Raw genomic sequence first — 15649 nt, forward strand, 5'->3', positions numbered from 1 at the left:
AGTTGCTGTCACAACACAAACTTGTTGTTAAGAGCCAATTCTATATAGCTATGGCCAGGTACACTAATAATTCTGGCATTACAAGAAGGGCCGTGAAGGAAAAGCTAACAGAAAGAGAGGCAAGGGTGGAGACTGGGTGGCAGGGGACATTACACTCATTAATGCTGAGACACATGTTGAGTATTTGCTAAAAGTTTGGATTAGTAAAACCTGGACAGTGCATTTGTGTGCAAAGAGGTCCAGGCAACTCCCCTGAAAGAACAATCTTTTTCTAACATTGTTTGACAGTTACCGTGAATGTGAATCTCAAGTTTTATTGTGAACATAATTCAGAACATAATTCATTATAGAAAGGGTCATTATTTACCTTTTGTTGTGATTTGGGAAATGCTATGCATGTCAAGCTTTCTGTTCTTGCATGACAGTTTAGGGAAGAAATGTACCATACATTTGTGGTGTCACATTTACCATCAACATTCTTGGTAAGTTTTTAAACAAGGGGCTTTTGATTTCAGATAAAGGGTAGACAACAGATTGGCATGACAACTGACGCTTGCAGATTTAATCAGCTGTAGCTAGCTAATTTATTAAGCTAGCATTTGTTCCATAAGTTGGTTAAACATCTCCAGCTAACTTTTTAGTGTTTCCAGCTGATTAGTTTTAAATGAAGAATGCTGTTAAATGTTTTTAAATGTGCATTTGATGGCTATATACGAAATATGGGTTGCTAAGGTATAAACAAATCTTGAAAGAGCTGCTAACTTTACTGTTAAAGGTGGGGTAGGTAAGTTTCAGAAACCGGCTCGAGTGCACTAAAATTTGAAAGTACACAGCCGAAAAGAATCCGCCCCTTCCTTCAGACTTCCTTACAGAGCACCTCCTCCAACACACATGAACGCGCAATGCACGCCCAATTACGGCACACCCAATGAGGGCACGAGATACATTTGTGCGTGCACGAGATGGAAGGCTGACAGACAGGGCGGCAATCCAATCCGTTTAGCCCGGTCGTGCTTTTTACAGTATTACGGCTTCCACAGATGACATTTTTTTTATGGATTTTTTGTCAAAGCACTTAAGATATTCATTGCTATCGGGATGTTAAGAGCATTCCATGGAATATAACAAAAAGTGTATCTCGAGCCGGTTTCTGAAACTTACCTACCCCACCTTTAACTCTCCACCAATTGTGGCTATCATTTGCAACACAAAGGGTTGGTTTCAGGAAAAGGTATACACATTGTACACTTAAAGGCTGGTTCGACTGGTTTTCAGTATGCGCTAGTACACTGCTGCACTAAAGAAACCTGCACTGGTTATATATTACCTGTAAGTTCTTGTGTTTTCCTCTAGCACTGCATTCATCAAGCCCTGATGAGGAACTGTTTAGATTTTAGATGCTTTTGTTTTCTCCATTTAAACATGTAACATTGCAGTGCACAGTGTATTGAAGTTAAGTATATTATATATCAAAAGGTTTGATTGCTGTTTATTTTAGAGTCTGTGTTCTGATTCTTGAGGTTTGAAAGTAAAATACAGCTTAACATGGTGACAGTGCTAATGCTTACACTGCTGTTGATTTACAGTGTTTGAATTGCCCACACATGTTTATTTTGGTAAATCATAACTTTGGTTTTGGGCTCACCTAAATGATGTAGAGTAATTGATTTTTTTGCCATGTTAGACATCCACTGAGGCGTCCTCTGAGTCTCAGAAGTTGAAGTCAACTCTTTAGTGGTCAGCTTTCTGTCACTTGTAATAGCACAGCCCAAGTTGATGGATACTGCACGCAGCCTCAGCTAACCTCAATGCTTTAGTAATGTATTGAGAGCAGGGTTTCCCTGAAGCATCTTAAATCTTAAACCTCATTTATTCAGGCAAAGTGCCTGAGAAAACACATGTCTATTTACAGTATAAAACACATGCACTCAGGGAAGGATTGCTTTCGGGGGAGGATTACACACACGCAGGACTCTGGGCTGTCGAGTAACACCTTTGGACCAATTTAGAGGCAGAGTACTTCACTTAATGGTACATTGAATGTAATAGCATAATTGGGATACTTTTTCCTAATTTCTTCCATCTATATTTTTCCCAGCTGAAAGCTCAGATTTTCAGTCACAAGCTCACCTGCGTTTCCTTCAGGCTGTTGGAACAGTATAAGCAGCACTAAGCCAAAGCTAAAGTGTTTTATGAGTAATTCTATGAATTATATTTTGATGGAAAAAAAGCTAAGAAAAGAGCGTGGTTAAGTAATATTCTTAAATGTAGCCCTAAAGCTGAGCTTGATCAAAAGCATAAACCTTAACTTATTTTTCAGAAAATCATCAGGATACACTTTAAGTGACTTAGGTAAACATTAAAATATGGCTTTGTAATTTTAACAAAGTAAACCGAGAGACTAATCCATTACATTATAATAATTGTAAAACACTTAAAACCACAGCTTTGCCGGTGCAAGATGAACGACTGAGAGACTTTACAAACACAATTATGTATGATTCATACATTTAACAATATGTATTAAGTATGAACTGACATGACCCAGCGCTATATTGATGCACCACTGGACGTCTTGGCACCGTTGATTTTTATTACCCTGTAGATAAAGCATACACTCAGTCCCAAACACTGAGAGCCAGATTAAAGGCAGGCTTTTTGATGAAGCAGTTGTAGTGCTCCAAAAAAGCCATAGGACTGGAGGCTCAGCTAAAAGCCTAGTGTCTGGCATGCATACTTTGGGCAGCCGGTGAGACCCCACTGCAAGGCTCTCAGACTCAGTCAGGCTTAATGGTGATGGGTGCAAAAGCTTTTCCAGCTATAAAAGCAAAAAGAGAAAAATGACATGTGACATCACTGCAGCCAGGCAAAAACAAAGTCTGCTTCACACATCAAAGTGCCTCCCGGGTAATTTATAACAGTCAGAGAGGGAAAGAGGTAGGGGGCAGGGGGGTAGTGGTTTGAAGTACCCTGACCAATTCAAACAATTATGATTTGAAAGGTACATAGAGGGCAGAGGGAGATGTTGATGGATTGAAGAAAACTGTCGTCTTCTAAGGACGACATGATTACATGTTTTTAAATTCACTCTTATAATACTATGTGTGCAGAAATACTTTTTCACATGCTTAAAGAAAGGCAAGGCAAGTTTATTTATATAGCACTTTTCAACACAAGGCAATTCAAAGTGCTTTACAAAAAAAAAAAGACATTAAGAAAATTGCATTTAAAATCAGTCATTAAAAATAAAAGCTAATAAAATAAACATAAAAAGAAAAAATACATGGATAAAAGTTACAGTGAGATAAGATATGAATAGTTCAATTAAAAGCAGCGACAAAAAGAAAAGTCTTCAGCCTGGATTTAAAAGTAGTCAGAGTTGCAGCGGACCTGCAGGTTTCTGGGAGTTTGTTCCAGATATTTGGAGCATAATAACTAGGGATGTCCCGATCACCTTTTTTTGCTCCCGATCCGATTCCGATCATTTTGATTTTGACAATCTGCCGATACCGATTTTTCCCGATCCGATCTTTATGCAATGCATTAAGAGAGAAAAAGGTAACCGATAACGGCTGGTCATCCAACGCGATGAATTCAGCTATCTTGGCTGTTATTTTTTTGGCCTTTTCACTGTTCTGGGGCAGTTTCTCTTTCCTTTTGAAAGTCTCTGAAAGTGTCGGTTGTTTCAGTGCCGATACCTGAGTGGCCGCTGTGTACTCGTCGTGTTGTTGTTTGTGTTTGTTTCTCAGGTGGCGTATTAGATTGGTCGTGTTGAACGTAGCTCTGTTCTTTCCACCACGCGGAACCTCCGCCTTGCAATCATTGCATCTGGCTGTTACACTGCCTTCGCTTTCAATTTTATAATACTTCCATACTGCTGACATTTTCTCTGTCCCGACTCCCGAGTCACCAGCTGAACGTAGGTTCTTGTTAGCTTACTGCTACTATTAGACACTGCGCCCACTCTTTGAGAGAAATAAGCAACCAGGTCTATGAAAACAAGCCCAAAAGAAGCAACACACACATGATGTTGTGTAATTTTTAACCAAAACTAAGGCCTCAGGATGACTTTAAGACGTGAACATGGTCATTTTTGTTTTGTAACATGAAATAAAATAATACAAATATTTTATAAATTTTTAAAAAAAAATCCCGATCCCCGATTTTTTTCTCCCGATTCCGATCTTTTGAAAATCACGTGATCGGCTCCGATCCCCGATCACGTGATCTGATCGGGACCTCTCTAATAATAACTGAACGCTGCTTTACCATGTTTAGTTCTGACTCTGGGGACAGAAAGCTGACCAGTCCCTGAAGACCTGAGAGATCTGGATGGTTCATAATTTAGCAGGAAGTCAGAAATGTATTTTGGGCCTAAACCATTCAGTGCTTTATAAACCAGCAGCAGTATTTTGAAATCTATTCTTTGACACACAGGAAGCCAGTGTAAAGACTTCAGAACAGGAGTGATGTGATCCACTTTCTTAGTGTTAGCGAGGACTTGAGCAGCAGCGTTCTGAATCAGCTGCAGCTTTCTAATAGTTTTTTTAGTGAGACCTGTGAAGACACCATTGCAGTAGTCCAGTCTACTGACGATAAAAGCATGGACAAGTTTCTCCAGATCCTGCTGTGACATTAGTCTTTTAATCCTAGATATGTTCTTTAGGTGATAGTAGGCTGATTTAGTAACTGTTTTAATGTGACTGTTGAAACTCAGGTCAGAGTCCATGACTACACCTAGATTTCTGGCTTTATCTGTTGTTTTGAACATTGCAGGCTGAAGCTCAGCGCTCACTTTTATACGTTCTGCCTTGGCTCCAAAAACCATTACCTCAGTTTTATCTTTGTTTAATTGGAGAAAGTTCTGACACATCAGTCATTGATTTGTTCAATGCACTTACTCAGTGTTTGAATTGGAGCATAGTCTCCTGGTGAAATTGTTACGTACATTTGTGTGTCATCCGCATAGCTATGGTAACTTATTTTGTTGTTTTTCATTATCTGAGCCAGTGGTAGCATGTAGATGTTAAAGAGAAGAGGCCCCAAGATGGAGCCTTGAGGTACCCCACATGTCATATTTGTCAACTCAGATTTGTATTTACCTATAGAAACAAAGTTGTTTCTGTCCTTTAAGTAGGATTCAAACCAATTTAGAGCTGTTTCCGAAAGTCCCACCCAGTGTTCCAGTCGGTCTAGTAATATGTTGTGGTCAACAGTGTCAAACGCAGCACTGAGATCTAATAATACTAACACTGAAGTTCTGCCACTGTCTGTGTTTAAGTGGATGTCATTAAAGACCTTTACAAGAGCAGTCTCAGTGCTGTGGTTTGGACGAAAGCCTGACTGGAACACATCAAAACAGTCGTTTAAATGCAAGAAATTACTCAACTGTTGAAAAACTACTTTTTCAATGATTTTACCTAGAAATGGAAGGTTTGATATGGGCCTTTAATTGTTCATTACTGAAGCATCTAGATTATTCTTTTTTAAGAGCGGTTTAATGACTGCAGTTTTCAGGGCCTGTGGAAAAATACCTGAGTGAAGAGATTTGTTTACTATATGAAGTAGATCTGAGGCCATGCAAGGCAAAACATCTGCTGAGACAACACATTTGCTGTACCTGATGCAGAGGCACTGACTGCTTGTCTGATTTTCTGAATTTTGTCAGTGAAAAAGGAGGCAAAATCATTGCACGCCCTGGTGGATAGAAATTCAGAGGCTACTGACACTGGGGGGTTAGTTAGTCTGTCGACGGTAGCAAACAAGGCACGTGCGTTGTCTTAGAAAGAAATATTTTGGGGAATACACTCATCATTTTGGATAGATTTTAAGTTTATCTCTTTGCATGCAGTAGCATTTGGTATAGCCTAGCATAATAGCTAACATGTCTCCTATGTTAGATATTTAGCTTAACAGAATCTTAACTCCAAAGCTGCAAAACAAATTGTAGCCTGTACTGTAGTCTACTTGAACTTGAGATTTAAATTAAAGGACCCAACTATAAACCATAAAGCATCTAAAACAAAGCATCAGCATCAAAACTAACATGAGAAGCTAATCAATCCCAGTATATGATGCCTACAGTGTCCTGAAAAGAGGTATACTCAGGCAACATAAGTGAACACATGTGTGAGTAGGACATGTCTTTGTGGCTGTAACAGAAACACAACTGTTGTCTTTGGGAAAGCTAACTATGCGAGACTGAAAAGACTGACCGAAAATGTTATTTACTTGGTCAACTTAAATTAGTTACGGCAACAACTGCACGAAGCACCTCAGGTGTCCTCTCTCGTTTGGAAACGTTCTAAGCTAACTGGAGAACAAAAATATAAATGCAACACTTTTGTTTTTGCTCCCATTTTTCATGAGATGAACTCAAAGATCTAAAACATTTTCTATATACACAAAATAACCATTTCTCTCAAATATTGTTCACAAATCTGAAAGAATCTGGACAGTGAGCACTTCTCCTTTGCCGAGATAATCCATCCCACCTCACAAGTGTGGCATATCAAGATGCTGATTAGACAGCATGATTATTGCACAGGTGTGCCTTAGGCTGGCCACAATAAAAGGCCACTCTGAAACTTGCAGTTTTGCTTTATTGGGGGTGTCTGGGGGGGTCCGAAAACCAGTCAGTATCTGGTGTGACCACCATTTGTCTCACGCAGTGCAACACATCTCCTTCACATAGAGTTGATCAGGTTGTTGATTGTGGCCTGTGGAATGTTGTTCCACTCCTCTTCAATGGCTGTGCGAAGTTGCTGGATATTGGCAGGAACTGGAACACGCTGTCGTAGACGCCGATCCAGAGCATCACAAACATGCTCAATGGGTGACATGTCCGGTGAGTATGCTGGCCATGCAAGAACTAGGATGTTTTCAGCCTCCAGGAATTGTGTATAGATCCTTGCAACTATGGGCCCGTGCATTATCATGCTACAACATGAGGTGATGGTCGTGGATGAATGGCACAACAATGGGCCTCAGGATCTCGTCACGGTATCTCTGTGCATTCACAATGCCATCAATAAAATGCACCTGTGTTCGTCGTCCATAACATACGCCTGCCCATACCATAACCCCACCACCACCATGGGCCACTCGATTCACAACATTGACATCAGAAAACCGCTCACCCACACGACGCCACACACGCTGTCTGCCATCTGCCCTGAACAGTGAAAACCGGGATTCATCCGTGAAGAGAACACCTCTCCAACGTGCCAGACGCCATCAAATGTGAGCATTTGCCCACTCAAGTCGGTTACGACGACAAACAGGAGTCAGGTCGAGACCCCGATGAGGACGACGAGCATGCAGATGAGCTTCCCTGAGACGGTTTCTGACAGTTTGTGCAGAAATTCTTTGGTTATGCAAACCGATTGTTGCAGCAGCTGTCCGAGTGGCTGGTCTCAGACGATCTTGGAGGTGAACATGCTGGATGTGGAGGTCCTGGGCTGGTGTGGTTACACGTGGTCTGCGGTTGTGAGGCCGGTTGGATGTACTGCCAAATTCTCTGAAACGCCTTTTGAGACGGCTTATGGTAGAGAAATGAACATTCAATTCACGGGCAACAGCTCTGGTGGACATTCCTGCTGTCAGCATGCCAATTGCACGCTCCCTCAAAACTTGCGACATCTGTGGCATTGTGCTGTGTGATAAAACTGAACATTTTAGAGTGGCCTTTTATTGTGGCCAAGGCACACCTGTGCAATAATCATGCTGTCTAATCAGCATCTTGATATGCCACACCTGTGAGGTGGGATGGATTATCTCGGCAAAGGAGAAGTGCTCACTATCACAGATTCTTTCAGATTTGTGAACAATATTTGAGAGAAATGGTTATTTTGTGTATATAGAACATGTTTTAGAACTTTGAGTTCATCTCATGAAAAATGGGAGCAAAAACAAAATGTTGCATTTATATTTTTGTTCAGTGTGTGATTTGTTGATGTATTGTTTGATATTTATAAGTACAAAATAATTCAGTTATGGAGCTGTTGAAAGCACTTTCTTTTTCACCCTTGAGAAAATAAGCTAGCAGCTTTTTTGGCTGTCAGTACTAAGCTAGGTTAAATGCTTAAATTCGACTTCCGGTGGAATGTCGAAGTCTGTCGCACTGTCGAATACTGTTTCCCTTCTGTTCAAATGAAAGCGCCTCCTTTGTGGTTAGGTTAAAGTAACAGAAACCCATTTTGACGTTTTAGTCTGTTTAGTAATAATAACACAGAACATGGTAGCATAATGTTAGTTTGAGATTAATGACTGTAGTTTAATCCTGTAGATATAACACCACACTTTACAAGGATTTACAGTTTAATTTAAAGTGCTTTGATGAATGCTTATTGAATATATCTAATATTTTCATGTTTTCTCTCTTTTTTGCTTCTGCAGGGCCTATATGAGTGTAAAAGAGCTAAAGGAGGCCCTACACCTGAGCGGCACTGACAACCTCAATGTATTCTTTGCCAGCAACTCAGTGCGTGAAGAGCTGGCAGGAGCTGCAACCTGGCCATGGGCAAAAGAGTCTCTAACCCACCAAGGTGAGTAATATATCAAAAATACTGTTCAATATCTGTCATATCTTCAAATTCCTTGCTTTTGTCTTTATTAACATTCAAATTGTCCTGTTGTATTATGTTTACAACTTGTTTTGCCCTTTTCTCCTCTACTGGATTTGACACAGTTTCCCTCTTGCTTTTATTCAGTTTCTCTTTCCCTGCCTATTACTCTTCATATCCATCCCTTGATCTTTTCCCATGCCCTCCATTCTTTGTTGCCTGCTTTAGCAATTTCAAAAACGAAATGGGGAGAGCAATTGGGGCTGGCATAGATTTTCCCGGCACATTGCCTTTTTCCTCCTCCACTTATTAGGTCCTTTCCACTGGAAAATGCTAATCAACCCAAACAACAACCAAACAAACAAACATCAGTGTGAGCTAGTTAAGTTTTCTTTTGGGAGTGTTTTTCCATATCCAAAGCCTGTCAAAAAGGATAGAGGGTGTCCTATGCTGTACATAATGTAATGCCCCTGAGGCACATTTGTGATAGTGGCCTATATATATAAAATGGACTTGACTAGCATTGGCTCTGTATTATTGTTGCCACCCATGCCCACTTGCCAGCTGTTCTTCATTTATTTTTGAACTTTGTTTCCTGCTTGTGCAAGCACAACGCAGTGAGTTGATTCAAAAGTAAGAGACACATGGGTAGGATGTACCTCCAGATGAAGTATTTATCACATTAAGAAAGTCTTTCACTGGAAAAATTATATGATCCTGTAACAAACTGTGAAATGCTTCCACTTTAAGCATTTTCAACACCAATCCCTGCATCCTTAACAAGTACAGCTGTTATATGGCAAATTGGATCCATATTAACTGGCTGTCAAGTATAATAGTAAATGCATACAGAGTATGTGAATTGTAAGTTAAATAAATAGCATATATTTCACTTTATTATTACCCAATACAATAATACATGTTGTGTAGATAAATTGGCTTAGATAGCTATTTATTTTAATAGAGATACTTTGATGATACCAGCTTAGTAGTAGTACAGTAGTAGAGTAGATGTCAATTTTCAAAATATACAGTTTGAGTCCTGATACTGAATGTGTCCCACAAGACATTTGGCAGTTGCACAGCATCTGTCCCTGTTTAAAACCAAGTTACTGGATGACAAGTCATCTCCGGAGGCCCTGTTGTTTAGTGTCTTCGTATTTAATGTCTTCATTGTTCAACGTCTTCACTGAACACTCTGTTCCTAATCATAATCCCAATAACTGTCATGTCTGCTCTTGATCCTTCAATTATCATCATTCTTAGGAAACTTGTTTTTGCCTACAGAATGGAGTTATTCTTTCATTTAACAATGCAAATGAGCAAAAAACAAGTTTGTTGTTTTGAGCTGTCCACTTCCAATTCAGCCTCTAGTGTCTGTTGACCAATTAGAGGCTGCATGGCTGCTCTGATCTCAAACTCATTGCACAATGGAATAACATTATAACATTAGATACATAAATGACTGTATAATGGTACGGTGTATGGTACACAATATTTGTAATTTAGAATTAAGCCTACCTTGTGGACTCCATAAAGCAACAAAGTTTACAAATCCTGTTACCACATCAACACCAAAACATTTTGTCCATGTTGCATGGACTTACTTAGTACCACACTTTATTATGGTTAACAGAATTTGAGCAGAATCCAAGTCATTTTGATCTGTATACTATCCAGCCTTCCCACCTACCATTTACACTGCTTTAGCTGTGAGTCATTCATTACCTCTTAACAGAACTCCTTAAATGCTAATTAACTTATAAAGCATATATACATATAAATGTATCTCAAACCAACTCATGCATTCAAGTAGTTGGTAACATTGGTAACAATGTTTGTATATTCAATGTTTATAATTGTATGCACCTTTCTCGATTGTTTTACAGTGATTTCGTTTTTATGATTTTTCTCCCAATCACATCTTTAGTGGCTGTGGAATTTCGTTGTATATTTTGGTGTGTTTTTCTGTTGCATTGGGTTTGCTCCAAGGCCATGAAACTATGTCTGTGTTAAAGACAGTGTAGTGAGGTGTCAGTTATTAGCGAAACGAGGAAAAATGGTGAATACAAGGTTTCTGCACTGCAGGGTATTCCTCTATATTCAAAGCTGGCAAAACTGGCCCGCATCCAGCTGTAGCCACCTTACCGTATCCTGTTTCCTGTTTTTGGCTTAGAGTAGTAAAGTTTTACTTTATTCCTAATTGGTTTTAAATATCACAGTGCTTAGTCGTTTTACTATGGAGGTCTGTTTCTCTTTTAGAAATTCCGTAACAGAGCGTAACACACGAGTTGAATAGCTTCACAGCTCTAGATTTTCACAGCAATAACACATTTGTTTGCGATCAGTTGTTTTTTTGGGTGCTTCTGAAATCTCATTAAAAAACAATCGTAAACGGTTAGTGGATCTGAACATGGTTTAGTGTTTTTAGACATACTACAGTAACCATACCAGGGGATTTCCTCCTATTGATTGTCGTGCCAAAGGGCACTGAAACGGTTCAATTAAATTCAAAACCTTTATTTATCCAGGTGAAATCCCATTGAGATCAATGATCTCTTTTTCAAGGGAGACCTGCAGCAGTAGGTTCCACATGAAGACATAAAAACATAAACAACAGAACAACAGAAGGACATCATACAGTAAAATGTACAGGGATTACAATTTACATATCTATCCACATGTACAGGTACCAACAGCATCTGATTGTGTAGCATCCAACCGAGCTTTAAAAACATGTAGTGGTACCACATTGATAATTTTCCATTCTTTTTGCAGACTGCTCCAAGTTAGTGGAGCTGCACATCTAAAAGCTTTCTTCCCTAAGACAGTCCTAGCACTTGGCACATTTAATAGAACCACAGCATTCGATCTCAGGCAATAACTACTTTCAATTCGCCGAGAGATCAGGGAGCAGATATAAGATGGTAGTTTATCCAACATGGCTTTGTTCACCTGCTGAAGGACAATTTTCCAAATCATTACATCAACATGGAGGAATAAGGGGTTACAGTCTTGAATGGCAGTTTTAGATTTGCAATTTGTGAATGCTTGCAAAACTTAAGTAACATGTCACCAGAGATATATTTACCATGACTCTTATTATGAGTCAGAGACCAAAATCAGCTTGTAAGACTTAATATAATATAATTGTATCATGACACACTTTAAACATTATCTTCTGTCCTCAGGTGGGATGGTTCTGAGCCCGTCCTACTTTGGTACCATGGGCCACCAGAACACCATGATTCATGAGATGGGCCACATACTTGGACTTTACCATGTTTTCAAGGGGGTGAGCGAGCGGGACTCTTGTGATGACCCATGTCAGGTAGGACTGATAAATGTTCTCCTCTTGTTCATAATTCTGTATCATACAGTTTATATATAAATTATTTTCTGGGAATGTGTCCTTCTTCAGTCGTTGTAATATTTATTCTCAGAAAAACAATAAATAAATGTTAAAACAATGAATGCAAAATAAAACAAATAAGTAGTGTAGTAAAATATATAATATTTATAAGGATAATTATCTGAAAACACAGTGATAATAATAAAAAACAACTAAAAACCATGACGAATTGCCAAATTAACGCCACGTTTTAACCATTTACTACTCCGCCCACCAATCCAATCCCCCTTTTCAGAACCAGCCATTTTGCAATACTGGTCATTTGGGTTTCAACTACACATTGGTAAAGTTTTGTGACTGCATCTTGCTAGGTTGCACCACTATTACAAATGTGTCCCCAGATAGACAAACAGACTCCTGGCAAACTGCTCACAACAGCCTCTGATAATGTTAGGCTGATGCAGAGCCAGCAGCGTCTGTGCTAGTTCCAGCTACAGAAGGTGTCTCCAGGGTTAAATTAAGCAAACTAGATTATAGGTCTGCCATTCTCTTTTAGGCTTAGACATGCCTCCTTGGATAGGGCTTTTCACTCTCCTGTGATCATTTGCTTGTATTTCTGTCTTATGCCCTTGCAGGAGACCACCCCATCCATGGAGACAGGAGATCTGTGTGCTGACACTGCACCAACACCCAAATCAAAAGCCTGCCATGATCCCGGAACCGTCAATGATTCCTGCGGAGTCACCATGTACCACAACACACCTTATAGTAACTACATGAGTTACACAGGTACAGTGATGAAAACATCTCTCCTTACTTGTAGATATGCTTTTAGACATGTTGAAATAACCAATGACCCAGAGAACAAGTTATTTACATCCTGTATAACATCCATGCATAATTAGAACCAGGGCTTTTTCTATTCAAGACAAAAGGAGAACAAACACATGGTTCTTGGTTACTACAGTCTGCCATAAGTCTTCTAATGGAAAAGTTATGTACCTCTTGACATTTGAATGACACAGCCACACAAGCAGGAAGTACAACTACTGTGTACACTGCATTTCGTTTTTAAATGGGTTTTGCAAGGACTAAGTTGGCTAATTGTGCTTGCTTTATACGATAATAAGAGCAACATTGATATTTACAGTCATTGTTTTGCTTGTGATTTCACTGAGAACCTATTTTCTTCAATATCTGCCAGTAAGCAAAATATTTGAATGATTATAAATGAGGTTAAATGGAGGTTAGTGTTTAAAATTATAAATACTGATTTTTTTTATTTCACCACATCAGATGACAACTGCACCAACCATTTCACCCCCAACCAAGTGGCCCGAATGCACTGTTATCTGGATTTGCTCTACCAGAAGTGGCTAATGGACCAGCAGCCGTCTCCCACCCCTCTGGCCCCCATAGTGACAGACCAGAGTCCAGATTCTGTCTCCATCTATTGGCTGCCACCTTTGAGGGGAATGCTTTACCAGAGGTACTGTACGAGTATGACTGCATGGGTTCTTAAAGGTCCCATGTCATGCTTTTCCGGTTATTACCCGTCACCTTGTGTGTTATGAAGGTTGTTCTGCATGTAAACGGTCTGCAGAGTCACAAACCCTCAAAGTACATCCTGTAGTAGTAAAACTCTAACACAGAAAATACCTGTCTATGCTGCCCCAGAACGCCTCGTTAGAGATTTCTCTTTTTCTTCCTGGGTACATTGATGTGACCATACCCAAATGGAACCATTGGACCAATCCGTGGAGCTCCTCACACACACACACACACACACACACACACACACACACACACACACACACACACACACACACACACACACACACACACACACACACACACACACACACACACACACACACACACACACACACACACACACACACACACACACACACACACACACACACACACACTCTCTCAGCGGCGAAACTGTGACGCAGCACCTCCGCCTTCCCGCGTCCATTCGCGATGTCTCGCTGTCTCGCAGATCCCACGCTGCAAGCAGGGAATGAACCCAGCTCACACTGTCCGCTCCTCGCAGCAGCGAGCCGCGCAACGTCCCGCGCAACGTCCCGCGCAACGTCCCGCCAACACGGCACCCAGACCCCACGCAGCATTCTCATCTGTTTGTCATTACTGGTGTCATTTTCTGGTTGCTAACGCCATTGTAACACATAATCACTGATGTTCAGCTGTAACGGTGGTGGACTCATCAGAACATAGTGGGCGAGCTGACCAATTAGAGCCCAGTGGCCTCATAGGGAGGCGGGGGGGAGGGCAGGACCTCCAACAAGCCGTTTACACATACTATATAGAGATGCTGTATGAGAAACCAATGTGAGTATGGAAAATTGCACAACATAAATCTATTCTAGTAGACCACAACAATGGAATTGGGATCAGTAGAAATGGCCATGACATGGGCCCTTTTAAGCACAAAGTGTAAAAATACACAATTTTGTATATTTATATCCATCTGGAGTAAAACAAAAAAAGAGGCAAGTTGGTCCAACATTATTATAGGTCTGTTCTTAAAAAAAACATGATATAATATCGCACGCAACTCTTTTTTCTTTTGACCCAGCTCCTCATTCCATGTGTCTGGAATCAACTGCGGAGACTGTGAGAAAGACGGCGCTTTGCACCAATATGCCTCGGAGGCTACATCACCTCGCATCTGTGACACGTCAGGCTACTGGACCCCCGAGGAAGCAGTCGGTCAGTAAAAAAAACAAAAACTGTGTGTTTGTTAAAAAAAAATGGTGAAAGTATCGGGACTCAGTTCCTGTGTGGAGGAGCCAGGTTTGAATCTGGCCTGCAACCATATGCACATATCAACACTGTCATCTCCAATAAAGGCTAATCTTGCCCAAGAAAATAGAGTGAATATGTATATCTTTAACCAACAAAAAAAAAAGAATACAGTTCAGAATAGTGATTTTTTGTTCTTATTGCAACATCCATACAGGCTACATGTGAACCCACAACTAAATATCAACACTGAGAGTGGAGGGTGTTTCTTTAGTAATTATTTACTCGATCATAGATTATTTGTATGCGCTTTCGCCTGATAAACTCTTCCCGATCAATACTTTTTTGTAGTGGCGGTTTCATGTTTAAGTCTGTGTCGTGGAGTTCCGCTTCTGTCTCTTGTTTCCACAAAGCAGATCAACCCCCCCCTCCACACACACATACACACATCTCTGCCCTGTAAATTTCAGGTGCGTGCAAGGCTAATGGCTCCTGGAAGAGGAAAAAGCAGAAAATCATTAAATGATAATTGCTCTCTGCTACAGACCTCTCTCTGTCTCCGTCTTGTTTTAGCCAAAGCGAGAACAAGGATTATTAACCAACGTCTACTCTGGGTAATGTTTGGGTGCTGTTCAGACATTAAGCCTCCGTCATAAACAAAAAAGCCAAAGGAGTTGTATCTCGCAGTGCTGCACTTTGAAACATTACGCTTCGTGTAAGCACATGGTCCTTGTTATTCCAATCATAATCTCTGCAGAAGCCAGATTTGCTTTGGCGTGTAGGGTGAGGGGAAAAGAGACAAGAAAGAAAAAAGGACCAAAAGGAAGCAAACAATAAAACAAAAGAGAAAGAAAGAGATATACAGTAAGAGAGAAAGAAATACCTCGCTAGCACAATAACACTCCCTTTCTCTTCCGTGGAAACTCTACCCAAATATGTGGAAATCCTCTGCAGGAATTTATGC

General features: G+C 40.3%; 1 protein-coding gene across 1 annotated transcript in view; it reads left to right on the forward strand.

Annotated features, from left to right (window-relative positions):
• Positions 1 to 15649, forward strand: part of pappa2 (pappalysin 2) — a 100771-nt gene that overhangs the window by 20952 nt on the left and 64170 nt on the right. The window contains exons 5-9 of the mRNA XM_034105450.2: positions 8398 to 8546; positions 11756 to 11895; positions 12552 to 12705; positions 13213 to 13405; positions 14519 to 14652. Coding sequence (XP_033961341.1) covers positions 8398 to 8546; positions 11756 to 11895; positions 12552 to 12705; positions 13213 to 13405; positions 14519 to 14652 — 770 coding nt within the window. The remainder of the gene's footprint in view (positions 1 to 8397; positions 8547 to 11755; positions 11896 to 12551; positions 12706 to 13212; positions 13406 to 14518; positions 14653 to 15649) is intronic.

This window comes from Pseudochaenichthys georgianus, chromosome 17 (assembly GCF_902827115.2).
Source record: "Pseudochaenichthys georgianus chromosome 17, fPseGeo1.2, whole genome shotgun sequence".
In the NCBI taxonomy this organism is placed as follows: domain Eukaryota; kingdom Metazoa; phylum Chordata; class Actinopteri; order Perciformes; family Channichthyidae; genus Pseudochaenichthys; species Pseudochaenichthys georgianus.